The sequence below is a fragment of the Ptychodera flava genome, chromosome 10 (assembly GCF_041260155.1).
Source record: "Ptychodera flava strain L36383 chromosome 10, AS_Pfla_20210202, whole genome shotgun sequence".
Taxonomy (NCBI): domain Eukaryota; kingdom Metazoa; phylum Hemichordata; class Enteropneusta; family Ptychoderidae; genus Ptychodera; species Ptychodera flava.
Genome location: NC_091937.1, coordinates 15,688,047 through 15,700,087, shown reverse-complemented (window position 1 = coordinate 15,700,087; position 12,041 = coordinate 15,688,047). Strand labels below are relative to the sequence as shown.

Sequence of the window (12,041 nt, the reverse complement as noted above, 5' to 3'; positions counted from 1 at the left end):
AAAAACAAAATGAGGGTACAAAAGACCTATCTGAGACTAATGCCCATATTGGATTATACTGTAAACAAGTAGACATTAGTATGAATGGCATTGGGTTATGTCCTTTTACCAAGTTGGACAGAATAAGGTATGTCATGTACTGGCTCTCGAAATGTCAAAATTCAAGCTATGCTAGGTAACTGAACAAGGCTACACTGAGAATTAATAGTCTGGGGCACGAGAGAACAAAGTTGCACAGCGCACAAGAAGCTGTGAGTGAATCTGACAACTAATGTGTACTACTATTAGTATACCATAGTAAAGAGACAATTTGTATGAAACTAGTGATCAAGGTTGTTTGAAAAGAAATTTCATCCCAACTCATTTCAACTTGAATTCAATGAGCAAAAAATTCTTTGTATATGCTAAAAATGTCTTTAATTCTTGTCTGCAGCACAGTTCAGTCAATAATTGTGTAAAATTGTCAGCCATGTTGTAAGTTTATCAATGAAAACACAAACGGTACATCTGAAGAAATTTGGGCGCAATTGTTCTTACAATGAAAACTCGGTTACTCACTGAGGCCTTCTGTGAACAATAAATTGAATATACTCTGTAGAATACTGGTGAACTCTTGTATTGCTTTGCCTTAGCCTTGTATTACTATGTCTTGTTGACACAAAAATGACATTTTACCTATATACATTAACATACATGGACTTCATGATGGTACATACATGCATAGCTGTATGTTAATGTCATTGATTTACTAAATGGTTACTGACCGAGACGGCTCATACAGCGATATGTATACATATGGCACATATGAGTTAATAAATGATTATTAGTCTATATGGTAAATGTTGTGTAATGTTTAACCCTTATAATGTACTTCAAATAAATATTTATTGCCTAGTGCTGTGCATATGAGGCCATTAGCCCCTACATGTAAACACCCTAGTGATACATGATGAAGTAATTCTAATCTAAGATGAATGTGTTCACAATTTTAAAATTTCACTCATTTTTCAGAAAGCAAAACACAGAAATCAAGTTCACTGCCTTATCAATTTTCATTTGAGTCCATGAGAATGCAAAATTAAATTTCCAGTGTTAAGGATTGAAATAATATCACTGCTGTCACTCTTTCTATATGATACAAAAATCACCGATCAAGCTTATCTTCCACCAGGGTATAATTAAATAGGGGTCAGAATCTCTCACATCTGGGCTGTTTTAATTCTTTCCCTCAGTGTTGTTTAACCTGCTCACCCCCATTCCCTGTAAACTGGTCCACAATCACCATAAATAATAATAGGTTTAGGCTAAACCACCGTGGTTCAAGGGTTTAATAAGTGAATATCCAAAATATTTGTCAGAGTCTCCCAATATTTTGACATGAGTTTCATGATAAAAGACAAAAAGCACATTCTCTTCGAGTCTAAAACTAAAGAAGAACTATAATTTGAAAAATGTGAGCAATTTTACGGCATTTTGTATCGCACGGTACCTTGTTGTTGTGTTTGCCCCTGCTGCGGTTGCTGCAAATGTTGCTGTGTGTCGTGAGGGGGCTGTTCCACCGCAGTGACTTCCTTGACCACTGCCACTGGATCAAACTCATCAAATAGCAACTGTTGTGATTGTTGAGCCTCGGAGATCTGCTGTCTGTATCTGTCCACCCACTGAAACGTAAACGCCACCCCAGAACTTGCCCTCTGTAAAAACGCTGTTCAGCAAAAAATAAAGAAAATGAATTTCTACCATGGTGTTTAGCATGTCGAAAAAAGTTTCTGTAGTTGAGATAATCTGTGTTAATGTCTAACAGGTATTATATGTGAATTCCAATATCAATTTTTTAAAAATATTTTCATGTCGGTAAAATTGTGGAAAAACCAAAGAAGCTCTGGCAAAATGTTCTAATATTTTCATATAATTTCCAGATCTGGTAGAAATCCTACACTGTTCATAAATAGCCTGGGAAATGTTAGACTCTTTACACAGTTTTCTCCTGACAACACCACTGACTAATTTTTGTTACCGGTACAAACAGACAGTAATGAAAGTATTATTCCATAAAACTCTGATAGGAGACTTGAAAAAAGTTTTTGGTTTGAACAGAAATTCTTCATTAATAATATTGTGAATTTTGTCGGAAATTTATTTTCTATAGAGTTCTGACGTATTATAATAAAACTGCAGTTTTAATCTCTCCGCATATGCTCATTGATGGCAAATGAGTTTCCACTGTTGATAGCATGCACAAAACATTACTGCCAATCGCTTTAGGCATAGCTGCTAAATGTGATCTCTGTCAATGCTGTGCTACATCATCAACCTTTCCGATATTTCATATCTTTCATATCTTTGGTACTATTTCATTGTACAATTCATCTCATATTTACAGAATAAAAAATATCAGATATATGCAGTAACAAACTAGTAACATTATGATGGTCAGCAAACTTTTTTCACACAAAAAATTACACTATCCTCTTGTGAAAAATGATGATTTAAATCTTTCAAACAAGAAAAAATTTATACTCACTTCCCATTGATTTTCTGACTTCATTTAAAAAGATACTTGTTTTCGATCCAAATGGTAATTCAAAGACGACGTCTGTCTCACTTGTGGCGATTCTAACAGGAACATCAGCTCCAGGCAGGGAAGCAATGGATTCAGATTCTGAAAAAAGTGGACAAATGCCTTAATTAATAATGCCTTGATGAAAGGATTCATATTTGGACATAATAGTAGTTGCTCTTACTTGAAAAAGCTTTTCTGAGGATGTAATTTGCAAGACTTAATCATTCTATGACAATACAGCCATGTCATCATTTAGGAAAATAAAACAAACATAGTTGAAGATGGTAGCTTGCTAAAATTTTAGAAAAAGAAAATTTGACTTTCTCACATCCCTGGAACACTGGGAATGTGAGAAAACCAGTGTAGGATCGATCTGTTGTCACACTCTGTATCATTGCACGAGTGAAATATATTTTCATTTGATGAATGCTGATTGGTCATCTGCTGTCCCTCGGTCCCAATGCATGTATCTGATTTGATGAATTGGAGTTGGTTGCATACTGTAATACCAGGACTATAGCATGAGCAGATGATACATTTCAAAGTGAACAAGTTTCCATGCATTCCCTGTTGTTGACAATGACATGAAAAAAAGACCACATCGCAATTTAATTTTATTTCGAATATTAATGCATCACAAATTAATTATGATGCAATGCTTTCAGAGGAACAGCAGTGAGAGGAAAACATACATCAGTATGGACATGTTTAACACATCATTTAATGTGGATAAATATGGACTATATTTTCAAGTTGGATGATATAAAATAGATGAATATCATTAATGATGACGGTGTTTTCTTAATTAAATGCCATTACTGCAAGTTTCACCAGTATTGAAGAGATGTGAGAAAAATAATCTCACACTCCAACAGGCTGAGATGGAATGTCCTACACTCACTGGGGAATTTCTGTCTCACACGAACCAACTCATATGAGGCATTCCATATCAGCCAATTGGGTTCTGGGATTATATTATTCCATGTTTAGATTCAGAATATTTTACATAACTCTTACTTTCAAGCAAATAATCATGTTTTAAATACTCCTGCATTGTTTATTTACAGAATTTTTGTATCATAATTTCAAACATTGAGAAATTATATTTGGTTGCAAATAAAATCAAGTAGAGTTATGCCTGACATTTTCCTATTTATTTATCAGAGAAAAATGCTTTGAGAACTTCCTCAGCTAATAACAAAGCAAAGCTCTAAGAATTCATTCTTATGTCATGAAGAGCATTTTTACTGTGTTTTTCAGAGAATATGTATTGGTGGCTGTCTGCACTCTGGGGTCAAAGGTTATTTGACAAAATGGCTTCAGATTATCTCATTGAGCATTCCCATTGCATTCCAGTCATGGTTCATTGCCAATGTGGACAGAACTTGCCTTTGGGAATGTTTATTTTTAGAATCTGTATTGACTCTCTTTGGTTATTGTTTGCATAAAATTTACAATTGAGCTGGGGATCACTGTTGGCAGAATTCCAGAACACACCTTAGAGTATGGCCATCTCCATTGGCTGAAGAATGCTGTTGCATTGTCTCTGAACAGCATTCATCTTCAACTTGAAACAGATTTTGTCAGAATGCACACACTGGTTTTGTGTATACAAACAATCATTTCCCACAAAAGCCAAAACAGCCATACATAGTGTCTTATCAATGTAAATGTTTCAAAACTTCTTGCCTGTGGGTTTCGAACTACATCTCAAGTTGTGACTCTTTTTTTTCTTTGGGGGGGGAGAGACGGATTATCTTCTATGTCTGTCTTTGTAATACTGACAGAAATTTCAGTTATGCAAATGTTATTGTGCTGTCTACTTTGTATGGCTGTACACAATGGTCTCATGTACACATTGCTTAGGATTAAATAAGTGACAACCTGGCTACTTCATTGCAATTTTGGCATTCAACTTTTCTTCAATGTTTTTAACACTGTCACTGTCATGAAAATGTCATTCAGTCTATGATCACCTGAATCAGAAATTTCAAAATATGTTATTACAGTGAATGAATTTCATCAAGTGTTTGTAGAATCGTGCATAGGTACTTGAAAACCTACAGGTTAATCTTTTTTTTTCCCGTAAGGGCTATTAAGGCTTACAGTTCAAAATTAGTAGACTTTTTTAGTTGAAAATATTGCTCAATCTTTTGATGGACTTGCACATCAAACCATCTTCAACAAATTTCAATCTGTTTTGTTTTGACATGTCATCAATTCAGTGACTATCAATAGTCTGAATACAGACATTCGTTTTGCGAAGTATCAAAATTATGCAAGCCATTGATAGCTGTTCTGAGCTTGAATGTCTCAAAATGTTTGGAGATGTTGTAAGGTCTGAAAAGACTTTCAAAGTTTCAGGAATATTTAACTCACTAAAATAGGGTTTAATACGTGAACTGTTTCACTTCGGATTTCGCTTGAAAGACATCAACTTTGAACAAAGTTCCTTCACAATGACAATCCTGACCAAAAGTGTTTGCCCATAACAATATTTCAAAAGCACCATGGTGAAGAATTTATGTTAGAGAAAAACATGCAAAATTCTCACGATAATATTTTCAAAACAACTCACAATTTAAAATGTGAACATGAACAGAGAGGTGACCTCATGGTGGAAGTTTTATAAATTATTTCACAGGACAACTATTCTTGGTCTTATATTTCCTTTTTAACAAAAAATTCTTTGATAATAACAAATTCTAAGGTTTCTTGCTTTCCTCCAAACACACATACAAAGTAGCAAGCTGCAGTTTTGTGCATATTCAGCAAAGTCTGCATTTCTAAAGTCTGGTAAAATGTTTACTGTAAAAAACAAAACGGTAAAATGGTGCGGACGGTATGAAAAGAAGAATTTTTTTGATCAAATTCTGTTGATAAATCTGTTAAAAGGATTATGACACCTGCAGCATCGTTAAATAAATTCATGTAATGGGGTCAAAGTTAAACAAATATGAACTTTGAAGCTAATGTCAAGGTGCGAGATCTTGTTGTGGATCAGAAGAGAAATGTAGGTCAACAGGTCAAAGGTCACACTCACCAACTTTACAAACAAAGTCTCCCTTGATTGGTAGAGCCGTCTCCAAGGTGACATCTTCCACACATATGACTGGTGTCTTCTTGCAGGTGTAGATGAACAAACTTGAAAGAAATGAGGTAAAATTTGTATGTGACAAGTATGCCGTAAACTTTGCTCCCTTCTCACCCTATTTTGTAGTACACAGATCCAACTGCACTGATGAAAACTATGGGGTTGTACCAAAGTGTGATGCATAGAGGGTGGTGCAAAACAGTTCATGATGAACTTATAATCCTTACTACATTATGACAATTATTATCTATAGAGCACAGACTTTCTCCAAGGAAACGAGAATCAAAGCGCAGGGAAAGTCCATGATATAATAGTTGTAAATTTGTGTGAAGTTTCTAATATTATTGGTTTATGGCTGATCTATATTAAAATACAAATAATGCACGAAGCAAATACTGATCCATGTGAGGCTAGGGTGTTTATAAATCTTTCTCAAACGGTTGGCAATCTGTGATTGACAGACAGTTCCCTTTATTCAGAGAAAATTGTTCACAGGAAAAGGCCAGTGGACCCTTCAAAATAAGTAAATAGTCAGTGTCTATCTGAATACACTGGGTGTCACACACATACAATTCACTGTGTTCATAACAGGTCACAGCTGCAAAATGCTTGTCCTTCCCTTCCTTGCTGGACTCTGACCATTTCAAATGTTTTTCCATGAGACTCTATCATTATAACTGTTTACTCAGATATCAGCATAGTTTGAGAGTTTGAGAGTTTTTGATAGACAAACTTCTACAAAATATTTCAGATTATAGATGCAAACAACTTCCAACTAGGAACTGATTCTGTTTGAACTATGTGTCATATCACCATCTGAACTAAAGCAGATTTATAATCTACTCTATTTACAGCAATTTCCTGATATTTATGTTTTAAGTGCCTGTTTCCTGGCCCTTTCCAAGAAATTAAACAAAATCAATCTGTGAATTTCTCACACCTCACAATAGCGTCAAAGTTACTATCAAAGTTAACGATAGCAAGCAATATTATTGATGAAGTATACTGAATTTTGCGGCATACCAGAACGACACCGGACGGGGGCCTTCGATAGCTTGTTTAAGCAGCTGGACCCCTTAGGATAAGGTTAATTTGTAACAACGTCCAGTGCAGGCCCACTCTTATGCAGTCTTGCCAATTTAGTAAATGGCAACAACATACACGTCACCACTTTTTACCAGACATTGGCACTACCAGTACACTTACTAAATACACCCAGTATGGCACAGGGGCTTGGACAAATCAACAGTGTGTGTGTATGCCTTCATTTCTTTTCAATAAGCTATTTCTATACACTGTGAGTGTATGAGCTGTTACATTGTTATTTAAATCCATGCAGTCGGTGAGCTGGGTCGTTATCTTGCCATCAAAACTAACATTTTTCATATGCATCGAAATGTCCTCCATCCTTCAAGAACAGTGAGAATCAAAACTAGTTCAAGTTCACTGTGTCAGGACTACAGGTACACTTGCGAGAGACAGATACAGAGTTTTAAACTACAACACCATAATGGCTAATTTCTTGTTTGTTATGCATGATATTTCCTAGAGTATGTGAACTAATGCAAATAACCTGGATAAGGTGTCACCTTGCGACAAACTGAGTGACATGTATGCAGTATTTTGCATTTTTAAAATGCCTTGCAGTTATTTTATAGTCTGAAACTGGAAGTACAGAGTGTATTTGTGAATCACTTGATCATGGCATTTCACCCTATAATCAATTGTGGTTTGGTCAAAGTCCATCGTTTTCAGTGGTGAATATGGATCTGTGCATAAGGAAACGGGGTTGAAAGATTTTAAGTGAGTCTGATAAGCTACTCACAAGAATGTAATGTCCCAATATAAAATTAAATATCTTCAACTGATACCGAGTAATTTTCTTTACAGTGGTGATACAGCATTACTGTTCATCACACGACTGATGGTCATTATGTTCTAAACGACTGCACAAATGATTCTTATCAAGGACAGAGTCTTTGAAAAGTGCCATTGAAATGCTCCTTCAGACCTTATAAACTTATTGCTGACATTGCTAAAAGGTCATTCAATCTTTGAAGACAGTGATAACCTTTTCAAAGGTAGCAGGGTCACATATTGTCTCTGTCACTGGTACAACACCATATAAACCCATGTTGTCTCTTAACCCTTTGAGCGCCAAAGTCAATTTTTGTCGCCCTAATAAAATATAGCTCAGTCAATTTTTTGTCAGATTTTTTCAAAATTTTGATTAAAAACTGTGGCTAATGAAATTTTGTGTTCATTTGGTCTAAAATTATCTGAAAAATTATAGAAAAGTTCACAAAAATTGGTAAAATGTTGCACTAAATTTTTGGTGGGAAAAAATACAGCACCCAAAGGGTTAATGGTGTGACTGGATCTTTTACAATGGCACAGAGCAATGGAAAGTTTGGAAAAAACTGGGTCTGGAAAAAATCACAGAAGTGATATTTCATTGAATTCTGAAAACTGTTTCACTCATTAAATGTAGTAATAGCAGAATATCTCAACTCATTCAGCCTGTTTTCAAAGTAAAACGCAGCCTGACATTAAATGGCACTTTCCAATCTTGTGGCCTTTTTTATCTAACAAAGCACCACCACAACAACACCATGACATCACTTGGAATAAAGACAATGTGTAATAAAATAACAGTAAATCTGCTCTCGTCAAAAGATATGTACAGAAATTGGACACAGACTGCAGCATTTCACATATGCTTTGGTGAATCTAATTGTGAATGAATTACTATAATAGTATTCACCATCAGTAATCAGTACAACTTTTTTAACCCTTTGAGGCCTAAACCCCAATACATAGGGGTCATCCTGATGAGTTATCAGAAAGTCACGCCTGAAAAGGGTTAAGAAAGCAAGTTTATTTCCCCCTATTTCACTTAATCATGTGATACAAATTTACAAAATATTGCCACGTCACAATTCTACTTACTCAACGTATCAAGAAATGAAAGTATTGCATAACAAAGAACACTGAAGAAATTTCTCCATCCTGGATAGAGAACGGAATATCAAGTATTTCCTTGTTTTATCGCGTATTATTGTAACAGGGTATCCTGCTCCATATTTTGTATCTGAATCTAACGTTTCTTTCCTCATTTTCCTTCCTTCAATGATATCCCGTGGATCTGTAATGGTTCCTCATTGGTTTTTTTGAGTTCCCTCTGTGATCTGAATCAGACATCATGCAGTATTCTCATGTGAACTGAACAGTAAAGGGTGGCCCAGATTTGAAATGCATACTTTGCCTGATATTTTCACAACATCAGATGTACAGCGCTATTAAATTTCCTGTGTTGAAAACTAGTAATTTTTGTCGGCACAAAGCCTTCAGACAGTAGACAAGCAAAACTTATTGCAGGGCTCTCCAAAAGGAAATTTCAAGGAGTGAGCCATCCTTTTGCATTTCATGCAGAATATTTTCACAACAATATGATATGCAAACTATGCATTGTTATGTAAATTGGTCACCCAAGCCTTTTCAAAGCTGAGGAAAGCACTGCACTGTACATTCACTCAAACACACACATGTGCATATACGTACACACACTTATATACCAATAATCACATTCCTTTTGGCGTTCATCATGATGAGACGGTTAATACTTACGCTTGTGCACTGTTGCTATCGACAATGGACAGCAGTCGACTGCTTCTACCCTGTTCCTGCTTCAGTGTGGCTTCCACACAGTGGATACAACAGTCAAGGAAAAATCACGGTTTCTTTAACAGTGGAAAAATTGAACATACCTTACACACAGCAACATTTCTTGAGAACAGATATTTGCACATTTTCAACAACATAACCTTCATCCACACACACATGCATTACACATACATACATTTCATTCAGAAATAAAATGATATTATATCAAAAACATGAAAGCATCAAATTATTCAACCCTGTCATTGTACCATCTTTGCACTTAGCAGCCACGTTGGCAAGGTCACCAAATTATCAAGGGTCAAAGGTGGAAATCAACACTGCAGAACAAACTTAGCTCCGTCGAGATGGTATGATCCATCCCTTAGTATCTGCCATCACACACCAAATTATCTATGGAATGAATGACAAGTATGGGCATATGATAAACAAAATTGTGCAAAAGTTATTGTGAATATATTTGCCTGACAATTTATCGTATGTACATTAATTATGTCATATGTACATACATGCTGATGTGCACATAATATACATATATAAACATCCTGTAAATACACATTTAAGCATGCATATATATATATATATATATATATATATATATATATATATATATATGATATATTATCATGCAAATATATAGATATTTTTATATACATACTTTAAGTACATTATATATATGTAATTCTGATTCCTTAAATCAGAATTTGTCAGTTTATCTCTCTAGTTATAAATGTAGATATTCAGGACATGATATCATTAATAAATAAAATTGAAATATTTACACTAAATACCTCTGCCCTGGCTGTAAAGTGTGATGCAATAATTATGTCATTTCAATGGTATGTATATAAAAACATTCAAACAGTGAGTCACTTTGGTATTAAAGTGCACTTCAGTCAGGTGCTTATGGAGTGCTTAGCAGCAGTAAAGTTGTTTTCATGGTTGTATATCATCCGTCATGATTGGCCTTTCAGTGGGTTCATATCTGTTCAAAGTTGCAGACAGGGCTACAGCTGGCTCAGAGTCTAAAACATCAGGGCTATGTTTTGTTATGAATAGTGTTTGGGAAAAAATGCCTGTGAAAAGATCATCTCTAGACTAGTCAACCCAGCCATATGTACAATGAGCATTAAGAAAATGAACCCTGCAGCGACACCAGATGTTACCTTATTTAGCCGGTCACAGTGATAAAAGTTCAACTCATCCATACATTCAGCTCTGTGCATTCTAAATTGACCAGCCTAAACATAGGACAACTGTTACCAGTTTAGTATTTGTACATTACATAACACTGCCTGGATAATTAAGCGGAATATTAGTAACGCCTGTATAGGGTATGTGTACTCGGAAATAAATGATCTGCAAAGATGCAGCCAAGACTGGTCGGCTCTGTCTTTCCCTGCTTAAAATCACAGTGATGTTTTAGTGATGCCCTTTGTATCTCAGAGGTCCTCCTTAAGAGTTCAGACCTGATGTCGCTGCATGTTTGAACAAATGTCAACTTGTGCTGCACTGTACCATTGGTGGTGCAACAGTATTGTACAGGCCTGTTTTTACGCCCTGAGCAATGCGGGTCCCACGGAATACAATGTACAGCCGGCCCACGTATTCGACACTGGTGGGAATGACGGTAATAATAATTCTAAAAATATAATTCTCAGATTGAGGCTGATTAATGAAAAAAAATATTCCTGCGACTGAGAACTGGAATAAGTTGATAAATTGAAATTATTCACTTTAAAATACCCATCTGTGATCGTTTATAGACAAGGATATAACAATACAACGTTCACCGGGATTGAGACTTTCCTGGACAGCGACCGACGCGTCCATTTCGCCGGGTCCTGCTCACTTCTTGGTTCTTAACCAGATCCTGTCTGGCGAGATCTCCTTGAAACTATCCAGTTGCGGCGAGTTTACTTTGTACGATGCTAGAATTCAGACAGATAAGTCGGTATTTATGGTGTATGGAAGATACGAAAGGAAGATGATACGTCCAAAGCTGTTGTCTGGTCCAATGTAGAGGCACTTCAGAACAGCTGATCCCACGAGTGCCGGAAAAAAATCAAATCAAGTGGTTTTTCTATATCTACTGATCAAAGCTGGTAATATTCTGGTGACGTAGTACCTGGTTCCACCCACCGATCGCTGTCAAACCCGCGGCTTCGTACTCTGAACACGCAAAACAGCCGACACAAGAGGAGGAGTGGTCATTTTGCACTACTGACGGCAGCCATGTTGGACAGAACTCTCTTCACCTCGTCGTAAGAGGGCAGTGTCACAGGAACAACTGCCGGGAGCAGCTGCTAGATCTCGGTTTTCCATTCTTGGTAATTAACTTTCATTGAGATGGATGCAAGGTCCGACGGGACACATGCATCTTTTGTTGGGGTTTTGCCATGATGGTTCGACGAAAGCAGTTTTAAGTCCTTTACAACTAATTGTGCGAGATATAAGAAATGAATGATAAACTATGTATTTCCACTTGTATCCACTGAGCTTAAAAAAATTCTCTCCAAACTGAAACAGCAGTTTCTCCAATTTAAATGTAAGTCACTGAAGGGTCAAGCCATTTACCACGGGGTAGTAACAGACAGACACACGTTTGTCTGAATCACCAATTAACATCACTTATGGTTCACACTACACTTGTGTTCACTTCATGCACCACATGGACATCTAAATTAACACACAGGAGTGCCG

At 36.2% G+C, this 12,041-nt stretch overlaps 1 protein-coding gene across 2 annotated transcripts in view; it reads right to left on the bottom strand.

Annotated features, from left to right (window-relative positions):
• The window catches only part of LOC139142101 (inositol polyphosphate 5-phosphatase OCRL-like), a 29,739-nt gene extending 18,149 nt beyond the window's left edge, over positions 1-11,590 (bottom strand). Inside the window, exons 1-6 of one of the 2 annotated variants that reach the window (XM_070711919.1) lie at positions 11,467-11,582; positions 11,115-11,269; positions 9,285-9,364; positions 5,607-5,707; positions 2,525-2,662; positions 1,490-1,705 (exon numbers count right to left, since the gene is read on the bottom strand). In XM_070711919.1, coding sequence (XP_070568020.1) covers positions 1,490-1,705; positions 2,525-2,662; positions 5,607-5,707; positions 9,285-9,364; positions 11,115-11,171 — 592 coding nt within the window. In that variant the 5' untranslated portion in view covers positions 11,172-11,269; positions 11,467-11,582. Of the gene's footprint in view, positions 1-1,489; positions 1,706-2,524; positions 2,663-5,606; positions 5,708-9,284; positions 9,365-11,114 lie in introns of both variants that reach the window. The other variant, XM_070711918.1, reaches the window with a different exon arrangement.
• Positions 11,591-12,041: the final 451 nt, after the last annotated feature.